The 17,944-nt window shown below is 35.3% G+C and overlaps 1 protein-coding gene across 1 annotated transcript in view; it reads left to right on the top strand.

Annotated features, from left to right (window-relative positions):
- The first annotated feature begins 16,258 nt into the window (after positions 1–16,258).
- The window catches only part of Slc9c1 (solute carrier family 9 member C1), a 69,668-nt gene continuing 67,982 nt past the window's right edge, over positions 16,259–17,944 (top strand). Inside the window, exons 1-2 of the mRNA XM_077795528.1 lie at positions 16,259–16,406; positions 17,432–17,532. Of these exons, the coding sequence (XP_077651654.1) occupies positions 16,259–16,406; positions 17,432–17,532 (249 nt within the window). The remainder of the gene's footprint in view (positions 16,407–17,431; positions 17,533–17,944) is intronic.

The following is a 17,944-nucleotide window of genomic DNA, read 5'->3' as shown; positions in this document are numbered from 1 at the left end:
GGAAATAGAAAAAGAAAAAAAAGTTATCAGAAGGAAAATAATCACAAAGATTAGATCATAAATAAGTCATATAGAGACTAGAAAAATGACAGAATAGACCAACACAACTAAGAGTGTTGTTTTTTTTAAAGAAAAGAAAAAAAATCTAGAAACCCTTAGCTAGTTTAAAGAAAAAAGAAGACTTTAAAAAACAAAAACAATAATGAATTAAGTGTTACCACAAAAATATAAGAGGATACTAAGAGACAATTATGAATAACTATATGCCGACAAACTACATAAAAAAATGCTCAAATTCCTAGAAACATAGAAGCTACCGAAAATGAGTCATGAAGAAATAGAAAAGTTAAACATAACCATTACAAGTAAGAATCTTCTTAATAAGGGACTTAAATATCCACTTTTTAAAAATCAGTAATCCAAAAATCTACCAACAAAGAAAATCCCAGGACCAGATTGCTTCACTGGTAAATTCTGCCAAATATAAAGAAGAATTAATGCCAATCCTGTTCTAGCTCTTCAAAAAACAGAAGGCAAACTCATTTTATGAGGGTGGTATTACCCTGACACCAAAGCAAAACAAGAACAGTACAAGAAAAGAAAATCGTAAATCAATATCCCTGATTTAACTTAGATGTAAAATCCCCAACAAAATATCAGCAAACCAATTTCAACTACACATTGGAAGGATCATAAACCACGATGAATGGAGATTTTTCATCAGGGAGATATGAGATGATTCAACTTATGGAAATCAATAAGTGCAATAAAAACCATGGTCATCTCACTAGTCACGGAGAAGGCATTCAACAAAATTCAACATCTGTTTACAATAAAAAGTGCTTCAAATTAGATATAGAAGGAATTGTCCTCAACATAATAAAGACCATAATAAAGGCAAGCCTGCAGCTGGCATGATACTCGGTGGTGAAAAGCTGAAAATAGTGCCTCCTATGATTAGGAACAAAACAAGGATACCACTCTCACCCCACTTATTCAATATAGAACTCGAAGTCTTAGCCAGGGCAGTTAAGCTAGAAAAAGAAATAAAGGAAAAAGTAACACCATGTTTACAAGTGAACTTTATATGTAGAAAAATTTTAAAACTCCATCAAAACAAAACTATTAGAATAAACCAGTTCAATGAAGATGCAGGTCAAAAATCAACTTACAAAAATAGGTACCTTTCTGTTGTCATTGTACTGAGGATTGAATTCAGCACTCTACCACTTAGCTACACCCCCAACCCAATAAATACCATTTCTATACAGTAACAACAAACTATCTGAAGAAGAAATAAAAAAAGCAATGCCATTTACAAAAGTATTAAAAATTAAATTTAGAGAATAAAATCATGGCATTTGCAGGTAAATAAATGGATGGAGTTAGAGAAGATAATGCTAAATGAAGTAAGCCAATTCCCCCCCCCCTAAAAAAATGCCAAATGTTTTCTTCGCTATAAGGAGGCTGATTCATAGTGGGATAGGGAGGAGGAGCATGGGAGGAATAGATGAACTCCAGATAGGGCAGAGGTGTGGGAGGGGAAGGGAAGGGACATGGGGTTATTAATGATGGTGGAATGTGATGGTCATTATTATCCAAAGTACAGGTATAAAGACACGAATTGGTGTGAATATACTATGCACACAGCCAAAGATATGAAAAGTTGTGCTATATATGTGTAATAAGAATTGTAGGGGCTGGGGTTGTGGCTCAGCAGTAGAGTACTCGCCTTGCACCTGCGAGACCCTGGGTTCGATCCTCAGCACCACATAAAAATAAATAAGTAAAATAAAGGTACTGTGTCCAACTACAACTAAAAAATAAATATTTTTTAAAAAAGAATTGTAATGCATTCTGCTGTCATATATAAATTTAAAAAATAAAATTGAAAAATAAATAAAAATGCTCATTCCAGTGGGGGGGAAAATTAAATTTAACCAAGTATGTGAATGAATAGTATGCAAAATCTCTAAAACCTTGATGAAATTGAAGAAGACATAAATAAATGAGAGAATATTACATCTTCTCGGATCAAATTAATTAATACTGTGAAAATGTCCATAATTTCCAAAGCAATCTGTAGATTCAATGCAATCTCTTTCAAAACTCCAATGACATTTTATTTTACAGAAATAGCAAAAACAATTCTAAAATTTGTATGGAACCACCAATGACCCCCAAAAGTTCCACAAAATGCCAGTAATAACTGATAAATAGCTGAACTCAGTGGCTCACCTGTAATTCCAGTGGCTCCAGAGACTGAGGCAGGAGGCTTCCATGTTCAAAGCCAGCCTCAGCAATTTAGAGAGGCCCTAAGCAACTTAGTGAGACCCTGTATCTAAATAAAAAATATTAAAAGGGCTGGGGATGTGGCTCAATGGTTAACCACCCCAGGGTTCCATCCCTGGTACAAAATAAAAATAAAAAAGAGAAGAAGAAGAAGAAAAGTAGTTAGTAAAATTTCTAAGGTTATAGGATACAATGTCAATGTAGAAAAATCAGTTTTACTTCTATACAGTAGCAATGAATAAGGAGAAATTGAAATGAAGAAATTAATCCCATTATAATAAAAAATAATTCAATACCTAGGAATAAATGTAGCCAAAGAAGCGATAGTTTTTTGAGCTTTTTTTTCCTGATATTTAAAATTTGTACTGATTGCATTTTCTGCATCTGAAATTTCCATTTGTATTTTCCTTATATCATGTATTTGTTCCCCTGAGATTTTTTTATTTGTCTAGAGTTGTTATTTTTCATTTGTAATAATTAATTATTTGCTGAAATAATTAGGTTCATCATTACTTGGTGAAATATTTTATTTTTATTATCTTTATTTATTTATTTATTTATGGTGCTGGGGCACTTTACCACTGAGTTACATCCCAAGCCCTTGTTTTGTTTTTATATTTTGGGACAAGGTCTCACTAAGTTGTTTAGTGCCTTGCTAAATTGCTGAGCCTGGCCTTGAATTTACAATCCTAGTGTCTCAGCCTCCCAAGGCACTGGGATTACAGGTTGGAGCCACTGTGCCCAGTGGTAAAATATTTTGATGATAACTGTGTTAAAATTCTTTTCAGAGAATTTTGACATTTATGTCATTTGAGGATGGGATGAGCTACAAATTCAAGTTGGGATGAACTTGGTTCATTTTTTAAATTATTTATTTATTTACTTATTTATTTTTAGTTATACATGGGCACAATATCTTTGTTTTTGTTTTTTTATTTTTTATGTGGTGCTAAGGATGGAACCCAGTGCCTTACCTAAGTGAGGTAAGTGCTCCGACGTGGAGTCACAACCCCAGCCCTGATCTTGGTTCTTGAATGAGTGATTTTCACCTAATATCTGGATCTTGTGGACATTATAATACTCAAGATTTTATTTAAATCCTATGTTTGCAGGGCTTCTCTAACCCTGCTTTGTTGTGTGAAGCAGGGATTCTATCTTGTTGCAGGCAGGTTGAGATGAAAGTTCAACTTCTCTACTTGGTCTTGACTGACACACAGCTGGGGAAGTAGTGTCTTCTGATAGCTAAGAGAGGCAGCTGAGGCTTCTGACTGCATCTCTGCTGAGAGCTCCTTGATGGGAAAGGGCTCTCAGTCATTCCCCAGTCCTGTTCCCTGTGTGGCCTCCACCGAGATACTGAGAAATCATTTTTTACATTTTTTGGTACTGTGAAAGTCTTGACTCTCCCTTTAGCCTCCCTCCTTTTGGTCAGGTGTGAAAGTCCCAGATCCCACAGGCCTTTTCTGATAACACTTGGATTGGGATGGATGGAAGGGCAAGGCTCTGGAACCCAGCCATAGCCTAGCTGGGTGGACTGTGGGCTTCTCTCTGAGCCCTTGCTGGTATATGGGTATGGGTGGGTGACTGAAAATTTTTCTGTGTTGTTTAACTAGAGGTTTGGGTAAACGTTTTCAGTCTTCTAGGCTACCCCTTTCCTCTTTTTTAACTGGAAAGAATAGGTTTCTCTAGTTTTTTTTTTCTTTTTTTTTTCTTTTCTTTCTTTTTAAATTCATACTCACTGGAATTTCCAGTACCCAGCTGGGATAGAAGAGACAAAAAACGATGATGATGATGATGATCATCATCATCATCATCATCATCATCATCCAGGGAACTCATCACTGTTTCATTCTCAAGGTCTCTATCTGGTTTCCTTTTTCTTCATCTTCAGAGTCTTCTTGTATTTATTTTATATATAATGTCCAGGGCTTTTAGTTACACTTACTGAAAGGGATTGAGAAAGATACACTGACTATTTATTCCCAGAAATCAAAATTCCTCATTTATGATTTTTTTTTAAATTGGTGTTGGGGATCCAAACCAGGGCCTTATGTATGCTCAGCAAGTGCTCTGCCACTGAGCTACTTCCCCAGCCTTCAAGTATCGATTTTTAAGAACAAGTAACAGACTTCAACAGGCACTTCACAAGCAAAAACCTTCAAGTAGCCAATCGATACATAAAAAAGATAAGTGTTTGGCATTAAGTGTAACTATTACTTTTTTAACAAATTTCTCCATCTCTTTCTACCTAATTACTATTACACATATACTTCAGAGCCTTAAGATTTACAATCTCCTACCAGTCTATCCACACCAATGTCATAGCCCCAGTATCCACTATAATGAACTACTTAAAGCATCCTGAACACACCCTAGTATTTTCCAAAACCCAGAGTATACACAGCTTGGTCTGTCAAAATCTGCTAAAACATTGCCCCCATTTTTACCAATCTCCTATGAACTCTAAAAAAAAAAAGAAATCTCATTATTTCCTTGTATATATAATTAACATAACCAGTTTTATTGTATGTAACTCACTATTGATAACTATTTGTTTACATATAAGAAAGCTTGTGGGAAAATAAATCACTTACGGTTTATCTTTACACACATACATACCCTGCTCTTATGTATGTAGAAATAATGCAATAAAAGATGATTGCTATGTTTTCCCTATTTTCTCACAGAACTTGTACATTCAACAAGGCTTCATGAGACTCAAATCTTGCTTCTTTTGGAAGGCCTTCACTGATCATCTCAGTCAAAGTGATTATGACCTTGTCTCTGAAGAGCAATAACACCATTTTTATGGCATTTACTTTACACCAAAATAATTTTGAAGGAATATGAGTTTAATGGGCTTCAGAAATTTTTTAATTCTTGCTGGGCACAGTGGCACATGCCTATAATCCCAGGGGCTTGGGAGACTGAGGCAGGATGATTGTGAGTTTGAAGCCAGCCTCAGCAACTTAGCAAGGTCCTAAGCAATTCAGTGAGACCCTGTCCTAAGTAAAATACAAAATAATAATAATAATAATACTTCAAAAATTGGAACTTGTCTGTCACTATGATTTACACATATAATCCCAGTGGTTTGGGAGGTGAGCAGGAGGATTGCAAGTTCAAAGCTAGCCTCAGCAACTTTGTGAGACCCTACACAAATTAGGGAGAACCTGTCTCAAAATAAAACAAAAAGAGCCAAGAATGTGGCTCAGTGGTTAAGAACTCCTGCATTTGATTCGTGGTACCAAAACAAACAAAAAAATTCTTTGAAAATTGGAAGTCAATAGGTTTTAATATTAAGTAAACTTCTTAACCATAAAAGAAAGTCACTTAAAAATTAAAGAAGAAAGCTGTGAATAAAAAGCATCAATAGATTTTAGCATGCACAAATTTTAAATTTAATAATGGTGACATTTAAAAAAATCATAATCAAACCAGGAAGCCAAATAACTGTTGTAAAATCACATAATAGAAACAAATAATTACTATTTTCCATTGAATTCCAGTTAAACTAATTAGAGATAATACAGTTAGTTACCTGATCTTCACAGTCACCAAAGTGAATTAAGAGTGTGCTGGAGAAAGACAGAACACAAATAATAAAAAATAAAGTTAACTAACTTTAAAATATGAATCAATTATCTTTCTCATAAAAATATAGTGATTGTTTCATTATCTAATCTAATTCTATTTCTACTAATAAATATGTATTTCCTTCTAAATGAATGACTCAAAAACAATCTTAATTTTTATTTTATTAAAATATTATGTGCACTTTCCTTGAGTGACTGTTCTCTAGAATGTTAACCTTGTGAAGATCATTTCTCTCATAACACCTATTGTCCACAAGACTGTGTAAAGGCAGTAAATGCTTCTCTGACAGCCAAGAAGAAAGTTTCTCAGCTATTCCTAAGCATTCACTTCCATCTTTGTCTTCCTCTTTCATTTCCCCAATCTTTGACCTCTCTCACCTCTTCCTCCCTTTTCACAAGAATCAAAATAGCTTCACAAAAACTTTCAGTGAAAGTATAAAGAGGCATCTCTTGCCCAATAGTTACTAGATTTCAAAATCATTATAAAATTTCTTGCCAAATATTTTTGTGAACGTAGAAATATGGAAATCACCTCTATAGTAACAATGCTAAGTAATTTCAATTAAAATAGCTTGGTATTATATTTAGAAAAAAGAAATGAGTAAATCATTATTCCTAAACATTTTATCACATATGATCCATAATAAACATTGACCTAGTCTATCTGTCTTGATTTTATTCTTCTAATTGCCCAGAATAGCCATTCTCTTTTTTTTAACCCAGGAACCAATATTCTTATATTGTAAAATCTCAACCACCCTATTTTATCCAAGAAACTCCCTCCCCCTAGAATTCTGAGAAAACAGCATCCATTGGCTCTTTGCCAGAAATTCACTGTTCCAAAGCTTTATATTAACATAAGCAATACAATTTTTAGAAGTTTCTTTTTAGCCCTTGTTTATTTATTTATTCACTTATTTTATGTTTCTTTTTTGTTTGTTTGTTTGTGTGTTTGGTTTTTTGGTTTTTTTGTACCAGGGATTGAACTCAGGGGCACTCCACCACTGAACCATATCTCCAGGCCTATTTTGTATTTTATTTAGAGACAGGGTCTCAATGAGATGCTTAGTGCCTGGCTTTTGCTAAGGCTAGCTTTGAACTAGTGATCCTCCTGCCTCAGCCTCCCCAGCCCTGGGATTACAGGTATGTGCCACCACATCTGGACTCACCTATTTTTAAATGAACACAGCCTTATAACTTAAATGCCTTAGTCCACAGGGAAATAAGGCTGTATTTTACTAGCAAATCAAGTCAGGGCTTGTGAGTTCCAAGCCAATGGGTGCAGGCCAGGGGCGGGGCTTGGAGCAAATAACTGTCAGTGAGTTTGCAGTTGGTCTTGACCATTCTGGAGTGAAAGAAGCTACTGGCCTCACCTCCCATACTATTAGATACTCCTCCTGAGGCTCTGGAAGGTGAGATCTGCTATAGTTTCCCTTTCAGGAGTTGACAATTCCCATTGGTGCTTTCTCTCTTAGCCTCTTCTCCCAGAAAAACAAATGCCCTTACGGTACTCAGCTACAGGTTCAGCCATGCCCCCTCTTGTAGTTTCTGTCTTGTGGCAGATAATCAAGGACTCTTCTAAAGATTAACCAGGCTCTTAGTTTGAAAGTCTGGTCCTTTGCCCCACCCCTCCTCCATTATGCTTTTATCCTCAGTTCTTTCCAAATTGATTCAATAGCACCTTTTTCATTGATGAGGCACTGAAAAGTAAAGCCCCAGAGGAAAGCACTTCTCAGTAATGAATATGGAGAGGATCCTGACCTGAGGAAGGACTTATTCCGAGTAATATGGCATTTGGAGGGTGATAGACCACCCGCCCTCAGAGTCAGTGGGGGAAAAGGCTGCCTAGTGGACTAGGAAAGTTTAGAGACAATCCAGCCTTTGTGATTTAAACCTACACACAATAAACCATTAAGTTTGAGCTTTGCAGCTTGTGCAGATTACTGAGATTCCACTGTGCCTTCTATTACTGAGATTCCACTGTGCCTTCTTAAGGGTCACCACAATCCTGCAAAATGTGATTGAAAGGAAGATTTCTCATTTTCAGCGACAAGATTAAATTAATGTCACATTCCATGAGAAAGAGAATTTCTGAAGGTGGCTAACTGTAAAGGACAATCTAAATACCATTTGTAAGAGGGCAGTCTTTTATTACCATCACACACAAAGAAAATTAAGGTTTTTTTTTTTTTTTTTTAACCATGGATTGAACCTAGTGGTACTTAAATGAGTGAGCTACATCTCCAGTCCTTTTTTATATTTTATTTAAAGACTGGGTCTTGCTAAGTTTTGCTTTAGAACCTCACTAAGTTGCTGAGGCTGATGTTGAACTCATGATCTTTCTGTCTCAACCTCCAGAGAGCCACTGGGATTATAGGGGTGCACCACTACCCGAAGCAAAAACTGAGATCTTAATAATTGATAAATTAATTTACAGAATCTACATAGTATATTATTATTTTTTCCTTAATAAGACTTTATCTGGGATTGTTTCAAGATGGCAGGATAGAGACAGTCACTTTCCTGGCTGTTCCATACTGTGAAACCAAGAAAACAGATAGCAAAGTGGGTGAACAAGAAGAAAAAAGGGGGAACTTTACTGGAATTTAATACGGGACACTCACAGCAGATTGGGGGTTTAGGAGATTGGATATAATATAAAAAGGAAGAAATCCCCAGTGCTACAGGTGCTGCCACCACTAGAGGCACCAGCCAGAGCTGTGTCTCCATGAGCAAAGTGGGGGCATAAGTAAAATTAAAGGAACCTGCATTTTTAAGAGGCTTGAGGCAGATCTGGATACAGAGAATTTAGAGTTAAAAAGCATGTGACACAATATCCTTGTACAGGAAAGAAACCACATCTCTATTGGCTGCATGAAGAGAACAGGAAGGAACCATTTTGCAGCCATAGTGGGGGATGGCCGCTGAGGGAGACTATTCTTGACAAACCCAAGTCTGGCCCGAAATACAGTCCTGGCAAACCCACACTGCACAACATAGAGTATGCCTAAATGACCAGAAGAAAAATCAAACGTGGAAAGAGATTTACAAAGGGAAAAATTGGTCATGAAAATCCACCCAACTTCCCCCTCCCCCTCCAATCTGGTCATTTGCAGGACTGGCTAGAAGAGACATGCCTGCCTGGGAATTCAAAAGGGCAGGGGCAGGAGAGATTGAGTTTGGAGACTGAACCAGAAAATGTGGTTCCCAGCTGATGTAATGGATTAAGAATTGGCTCCTCCACCACAGGAGTGGAACCCAGGGGAGATCCTGGGGTGCAGTCTTCCAGCATGGACCTGCACTTGCTTGGCCCTGGAGATGTGCTGATTTAAAATCTCCAGACCAATTGGCATTCAGTGAAGAGCCTGAAGCCTGCCTAAGCCTAAACCCCACCTCCAGGAGTTCTGCCTACAGTATTAACTCTCTCACTGGAGCAACCCCACCCCAAGCATGGAGCAGCATCATACTCCAGATGACTTCACCTAATACTGCTGAGAAGGGAAGCTGAGGGTCTTTTGAACTTCAACAGAAATAAATCTAACTTTTCACCCCCAATTTTTCCTACCTTTTTTCTTTTTTCTGTTTAAATGTGACCTTAATGGTCACATTTAATATAATGAGGTCATTATATATATATATATATAATGACCTCATTGACATTTATATATATTCATCTTTTTTTCTAATTTATAGCATGTTTCAAACCAGTTATTTTCCATGGATCAGTTTTGTGAGGACAAGGATGATTAATCAGTATATTTCTGTTTTGTTTGGTATTCTTTTATTTTTATTTTTAATTTTTAAAACATTTTCTTTATATATATATATATATACATATATATATATATATCTTTCATATTTCTTTCTCTCTTCTGCTAACATCCAATCTCTATTGTTTTCTTTAACCTTCTCTTTAATATTTTACTTCTATCTTTTCTCCTAATCCCTCATAATCATCACATTCCTCTGTCCACAATTTGAAAGTATCAACCCTTTTGCAAACTTACTATTTTTACAGTACGCAATAACTGATTATAAAACCTCTGTTTATTGTGAAGACATTGAAGACGTCATAGCAGGAACTATTTGTTTTATGCTATATATTGTTTGCATTGGTTGTTAGTCTTCCTCTAAATGGTGAGGTACTAGAAACTTTCGTGGACACTGTATGTCTACAGGATAGAAACTCTACTACCTCAGACCCATGCTATTAGATACGTAGACACAAGAACAGCATGGAAAAGTAAGGGAACAAATCACCCCAAACAAACCAAGATACGCCAATACCAGAATCCATTAACATCACAGTGGAAGATGTATCAGAGAAGGCATTGAGAATGTACATAGTTAAACTAATCTGCAAGGTAAAGGATAATGTAAGGAATGAAATCAGAGAAAATGCAGGAAGTGAAAGATCCCTTCAATAAAGACAGATATTTTGAAAAAAGTTAAGCAGAAATACTTGAAATGAATGGAATCAATAAGCCAAATTCAATGGAAAGCATCACCAACAGGCTAGACCACATGAAATACAAAGTTTTGGACAAAAAGACAAAATGTATAATCTTGAAAATCAAGTTGATCATGGAGAAAAGATGTTAAGAGACTATGAACAGAACTTCCAAGAAATTTGGGATAACGTGGGACAGAAGAAGGCTCAGAGATACAAACCAAAGGAATGCACAAACTTTAAAATGAAATATCAGAAAAACTTCCCAAACTTAAGAGTAAAATGGGAAATCAGATACAAGAGGCTTACATGACTCTGAATATACAAAACTATAACAGACCCACATGAAGGCACATGTGAAATTGCCTAAAATACAGAATAAGGATAGAATTCTAAAGTCTGCCAGAGAAAAAAGACAAGTCACATTTAAAGGGAAACTAATCCAGATCCCAGGTGTTTTCTCAATGCAGACCCTCAGAGCTAGGAGGTCTTAGAATAATATGTATCAATCTGTGAAATAAAATGGTACCCATAGTATATCCACCAAAATTAAGCTTCAGAATTGATGATGAAATAACACCTTTCATGATAAACAAAATTTAAGAGAACTTACAACTAGAAAGCTGGCACTACAAAACATACTCAACAAAATATTTCATGAAGAAGAAATGAAAAATGAAAGTGAAAACAAGCTAAGGGAGGAACTACACTAGAATAGTCAATCAAAGTAGAAACTAATTCAAGTTTAATACCAGAAATAAATCAAAATGGCAGGGAATAAAAATCATATCTCAATAATGACATTGAATGTAAATGGCCTGCACTCATCCATCAAAAGACATAAACTGACATACTTGTATTTATAAATAAGACCCAACTATATGCTGTCTCCAAGAGACCCACATCATAAGCAAATATATCTACAGATTGAAGGTAAAAGAATGGAAAACAATCTATCATTCACATGGATCTCATAAACAAGCAGCAGTTTCTGTGCTCATCAGATAAAGTGGACTTCAAGCCAAAGTTAATCAGAAGGGAAAAAGAAGGACATTTCATACTGCTTAAGGGAATTATACATCAACAAGACATAACAATGGTAAATATTTATGCCCCAAACAATAGAGCATCTATGGACGTCAAATAAACCCTTTTCAATTTCAAGAATCAAAGAGACCACAACACAGTAATGCTGGGTGACTTTAACACACCTCTCTCACTACTGGATAGATCCTCCAAACAAAAACTATTAAGTCTAAATTATTAATTGTATCTTTAGTTCTATAAATAAAGGAGCTATAGAACTAAAGATACAATTAATAATTTAGACTTAAGAGAGATATATAGAATATTTCATCCTTCAATAACGAAATACACTTTTTCTCAGGAGCACATGAATCCTTCTCTAAAATAGATCATATCTTAGTCCACAAAGCAACCCCTAACAAATATAAAAAAAAAATAGAGATAATAGTTTGCATTCTTTCAGATCATATTGGAATGAAATTAGAAATCAATGATACAATTAAAAGATAGAAGCTACTCTAACAACTGAAGATATATAATATGCTATTAAATGACCAATGGATAGCAGAAGAAATCAGGGATGAAACAAATATTACTTAGAGGTAAATGAGAATAGTGATACAACATATCAAAATCTCTGGGACACCATGAAGACAGTACCAAGAGGAAAATTCATTGCATAAGCTGATTCATTAAAAGAATAGAAAGTCAACAAGTAAATAACCTAACATTACATCTCAAAGCCCTAGGAAAAAAAGAACAAACCAACAACAAGAGCAGTAAAATACAGGAATTAATTAAAATCAGAGCTGAAATCAGTGAAATGGAAACAAAAAAAAATTGACAAAACAAAAAATTGGTTCTTTGAAAAAAATCAATAAATTTGATAAATCCTTAGCCAAGCTAACAGAGAGAAAGCAAATTACTAAAATTTATGATGAAATATCATGACAGATGCTACTGAAATGCAGATGACAAATTATTTTGAAAATTTATACTCCAATAAAATAGAAAATCGTGAAGACATTAACAAACTTCTAGAGACATATGATCTACCCAAATTAAATCAGGAGTACACAGAAATTTTAAACAGATAAATTTCAAGCAATGAAATTGAAGATGCCATCAAAAACCTACCAAACAAGGAAAGCCCATATGGACTATTACTCAGCCATAAAGAATTAAATTATGGCATTTTCCAGTAAATGGGTGGAACTGGAGATTATCATATTAAGGGAAATAAGCCAATCCCAATAAACCAAAGGCTAAATGTTCTCTCTAATATGTGGATGGTAACTCACAATAAGGGGGTAGGGAGACTAGATGGAGTTTGGATTAGACAACGGGGAATGAAGGGAAAGGAAGGAGAATGGGAATAGGAAATAGAATAAATAAGACATAACTTTCCTGTGTTCATATATGAATACATGACCAGTGTAACTCCACATCATGTACAACCACAAGAATGGGAAATTATGCTCCATGTATGTATAATATGTCAAAATACATTCTGTAATGTATAACTATGAAGAACTAATAAAAATGTTTAAAAATAATAAACTGAAGACTGTAAAAAAACAACAACACAGATTTGGTCTGATAAAGCTGTCAAAAGTCAATTTAACCTGAAAAAAGAATTATAATGGCATTGAAAACCTATTTAATCTCTCTGTTGCTTCATTACCACAAACTTTAAAATATTAAACTAGATTTACATTAGCATTTACAAGTTAATTTAACATGAAATCTTTGTATTGGGTAAAGATTATTTAGGATGTTTTAAAGTTTGGGGATACTAAACTAAGAATTTACCACATATTCACCATCAGGATAGAAATTGTGTCAGTTGAGAACATGTCTTTGTGAAATTCAAGGGTAATCAGGACTTCTGGCAATTTCATTATTTTCTGAAAAGAATTTATTAGGACTGAATGTGTAAACACTTATTAAGATTATTAGATAAATAATGAGAAAAATGCTATGGGAACATGTATCTGGGTATCCCCACTTAGAGTTCAGAAAACAATAGGCTTCTTAACTAATTTTTTTTAAAGAGAGAGAGAGAAGAGAGAAAGAATTTTTAATACTTATTTTTCAGTTTTCAGTGGCCACAAATCTTTATTTTATTTTTATGTGGTGCTGAGGATCAAACCCAGCCCCCCGTGCATGCCAGGTGAGCGTGTTACTGCTTGAGCCACATCCTCAGCCCCTTCTTAACTATTTTAACTTCTGAAAGTATGTAGGAATGTGTAACTATCAGAATCATCTGGTATCTTTTATTTATTTATTTGGTGGAGCCATTATGTTCCAGTATGTTTGACTTTGGAGTAAGAGTGAGTGAGTTAAGAGGTGGCAATGAGAATTTTCTCCTAAATAGTTTGATCTAATTAAGGGCAAGTATCAACAATCAAAACGTTCCTCCCTAAGAGCAGGGACTTCTCCAGGAGCAGTGATTTTAAAAGCTGTGTGCTTGTTAGAATCACTGGGATGCTTTTAAAGTTCCTAGTGCCCAGGCTGCACCCCAAGCCAATTAACCTCTTAGAGTGGCACCCAGGCATCTGTACTTTTAAAAAACACTCTCCGGGTAATGCCATGTGTAACCAAGGTTGAGAATCTCTCCACTTACGAGGCACAGCTGAACTTAATCACTCACATCAAGATCTCCAGGTCTACCTCTCACTCTTGATATACCAAGGTCAGGATAAGGAGTTTAAGTATGCTTTGAGGAAAAAACAAACAAACACTAAACTAAGGCAGTCTCATAGCTGGGGCTCAGTGTTTAAAAGAACAGGCCTAATGCTAATGGCTAAAGCAAGTTGTTCCCCTCTTGGACATAAACCCACAGAACATCAGTTAAGGTCATCCTAAACCACAACAAAGTGAGACAAAACAAGGTCACTGTGCAACCCTTGCAACAACAAACATTCCCACTCTCCTACCAAGTACTGCTTTATCTTCACCCTAGTCAGCTCTCTCCAAAAACTAGATTTATTGGGATACCCAATCAGAGAATTGGCCTCACCTTTCAACAACACCCTAGCTAGAATGAACCTTGAGTTCCTTAGGCCCTCTCCAAAATTGACCCAGTCTAAGTGCATGTCTTATAATGGGTTCTATCTAACACCTTTTTACTGAGAGGTCTCAGGGATCCAAGTGTAAGCAATCTCCTTTGTGGCAACAAATAATAAACAATACCTATCAATCACAGAGGTATTTCTGGTGGTCTTTGGTTGGAGAGCACTGATACCCTTTCTCTTAAGGGTTACCAAGAATATTGAAAAGTTCACTTGGAGGGTCAAACTTGAGCAATGTTGCCTCTGAATTGGGCAGATCATAGTGGTTGTTAACTTTGGCTACACATTAAAATCACCTGGGGAATCAAGGCTGAACCCCAGATTAAATTTAAATCAGAATCTCTGCAGATAGGACCCAAACCCCTAGTATCACTATATCTCCCCCAGATGATTCTGAAAAGTAATAAATACAGGAATAAAAATTACATAGACTGTGAAACTATACAGATTTGAAAACAGTCCAATGGAGTTGAATTAGTTTGCACAGTCTTTCAACCTACCAGCAGAAGCCTGTCAGTCAGACCTTTCTGTTCAGGAAGCCTGACCACAGGAGTCTGTACTTTTACTTTGTTGCTAATATGACCAACCTTTGTAAAGGGTTGTCTGCAAGGCTTTTAGATACTGGCAATACAGTAACAAGTAAAAAGCAGCAAGAAGTATACATATTAAAAAGATGAGCTCAACTATGTAAATGAAATATAAAAGACACTTGATGATATGCATGGAGGTTTTTTTAGTGCTTTTGAAATGTTTACATGTTTATTTTTAAAAAGTCAACAATAAGCATGTATTAATTTGTTTTTCTCTTTCAAAATATTGTTTTCACAATCATAAAAGAACACACACACACACACACACACACACACATATATATATATATATATATCAGAAACTGAATTTAAAAAGACAAATCACTGAACTAGAGAGGAAGTTTAATGGTAACTAACTGGTCACTTAGCAAGGCTGTCAGAGGGAAAGCTATGAGCAGGTACTAGGAAATGCTAAGCTACTCTTATGAGAGAATCATAAGAATTCACTGAAGGAAGTTTAAGACCTTTGATGTAAATTCTGTTTTCCATGTAAAGTAGATAAAATTAACTGAGGGTGGCTATTATCTATTGCTTCAAACCCTTATCAATTAATGATTAACCCAGTATTAAGTAAGTTCTTTTGGTTTCAATATTTCTCATATTTTTATTGCTGTTTAAAGATATAAAACTTAAAGAAAACCTCACCTGTTGGTGTTCCAAATGAGATTAAAGAAGGTCAGGAATATGTAACAACATAAGCTATTAGTTTCTGTTCAGATAAAGCAACAATAAAGATTAGCATATTCTTCCTTCATTCAACTCCCTGCTTGGAGTTGCTGCCAGAACATGTGCATGCCCAGATCTAAGTAATCAGTTTGTGGTTATATAAAGAATCCTTTCAACTAATTAGAACAAATTTAAAAAACAAAATTCAATAAGAAAAAACAAAAGAATTCTTTCAAATAGTTGGGTAGATGTGGGGTGGATAATAAATTGAGCAGTGCTTGGTATTGTAAGTGAACCCAAGGTGTCACTGGCTATTCTGCATCACAAGGGATTCTGCCCCTTTCATTTAAGTTGAAAGTATCATAAGAGAGAGACATTACTAACTGTGGTAAATCATAAGATATCACTAGAAAAAATTAAAGGAGAAATAATGGTGTTTTTTCCTTCTTTTTAGAAAACCACCTGAAGGCCTCCTAGAAGGCAAACTTTATGCTTCTGTGATCCTCTCTGAATTTTACAGAGATACATAATAAAGTCACATTCAGATTAACTGCAAGAAACAACAGTATGGATGAACACGGAATCCATATCAATGTAACGTTTTATAACAAACTTCCTGGCACATGGATGGAATTTTTCAAGACGGTATTATTGAGCACTCCCAAGGACCTCCCTGAAATCATTCTAGTATTGTCGTTAATCTGTGCTATTGGAGGTAAGTGTCATTCTAGCTCCAATTTTATATTATGGGTATATCATATAAATGCTACTATGGGGAATTCAGGCAAGTAGCAATCATGGGAAATAATAGTTTTGTACTTAAATTTATCCTTTTATCTCAATATTTTCAATCAAAACAATTATGTAGCATATGACTTCCATATTCTTCTCCATCGGATTAAAAATATGCACAACTTCCTACTGGCTGTGTCAGGGTTCAATCTCAGCAATAAGGATAATGGAAGCAAATGAGCAGAAAATCACATGTTAGGGTAGGATGTCTCATGAGTTATACTCAAATGATAAATTTATGCCTAGTTATGATACAAAGAACCAAAATAAAGTGCTGTTCTTCAGGGTTTTTTTCCACTTTCTTTAAGAATTATATATGGGGCTGAGGATGTGGCTCAAGCGGTAGCGCGCTCGCCTGGCATGCGTGCGGCCCGGGTTCGATCCTCAGCACCACATACAAAAAACAAAGATGTTGTGCCCGCCGAAAAAATTAAAAATAAATATTAAAAATTCTCTCTCTCTCACTCTCTTTTTTTTAAAAAAAAGAATTATATATGAAAAAGCAGAAAAAAATTAAATGAAAGAAAAAACTATGATTTATTTGTTGCACTTTGATAACAATGATAATGTTTCTCAGGAGTTTTCATTAAATGTATTCATTAACCTTTCATTGCAGAATTGCTAGTTAAACTAACCTCTTATTTATCGTGTATTCAAAAACTAATATAAATATTTCAGTAAAAACCAGACAACCAATGATTGTTAGCAATGTTACTAAAGATTATAAGGAAACGAGATACATCACAGGAGAAATAAAGCAAGAAACTGATAGATTAACAATTAAACTGATTCCGTGTACTGCAAGTGTGAGGGAAGGTCTCAGTTATAGGAAAATAGAAAATTAGCAATGGAACAGTAATTCATCCTCAGTATTAAGAAATCTTAGCACATAAAAGTTCTATATATGTGATATTATATTGCCTTTCAGTAACAACATTTTTTTTGCAGCATTTTTGAACATGCACTTGAAAGACTTTCCAATTCCTCTCCCTGTGATATTATTTTTAATTGGATGCAGTTTTGAAATGCTAAGTTTTACATCTTTCCAGGTGTGTATAATAAATGAGTATTTTGCACTATAAGAATTACATAAATGCAAAGATGGCTTACGAAAATTTACAAAAATACTCGTCCCCTCTCTGCCCCGCTTGTGTTTGTGATGGAGATGCTTGTGATATAGAAAAAGGATCAAGGGCTGAAAAAGATGAGATCCATGTAAATATAGTCAAAGAAGAACCCACGACTGAAAGTATGTAGGCAACTCAGAATGAGCGTGCATACAGCCCCTGAGCAGCAGTGGCCAATGGGTGTTTCAGCAGAATTCAATAGAGTAGACAAGAAGTTGGCTAACAAGATAGAAGCTCAGGGAGAATGTGCTGCTGGTGCAGAATTTTAGTAGCAAAATAATTCTAATATTGAACCATCTTTTGGCCTCAGAAATGTTTCATAGGGTTTCCTTAA

This window comes from Urocitellus parryii, chromosome 2 (genome assembly GCF_045843805.1).
Source record: "Urocitellus parryii isolate mUroPar1 chromosome 2, mUroPar1.hap1, whole genome shotgun sequence".
Classification (NCBI taxonomy): domain Eukaryota; kingdom Metazoa; phylum Chordata; class Mammalia; order Rodentia; family Sciuridae; genus Urocitellus; species Urocitellus parryii.
The sequence above is the reverse complement of the archived record's forward strand: the minus strand, read 5'-3'. Positions and strand labels throughout refer to the sequence as shown.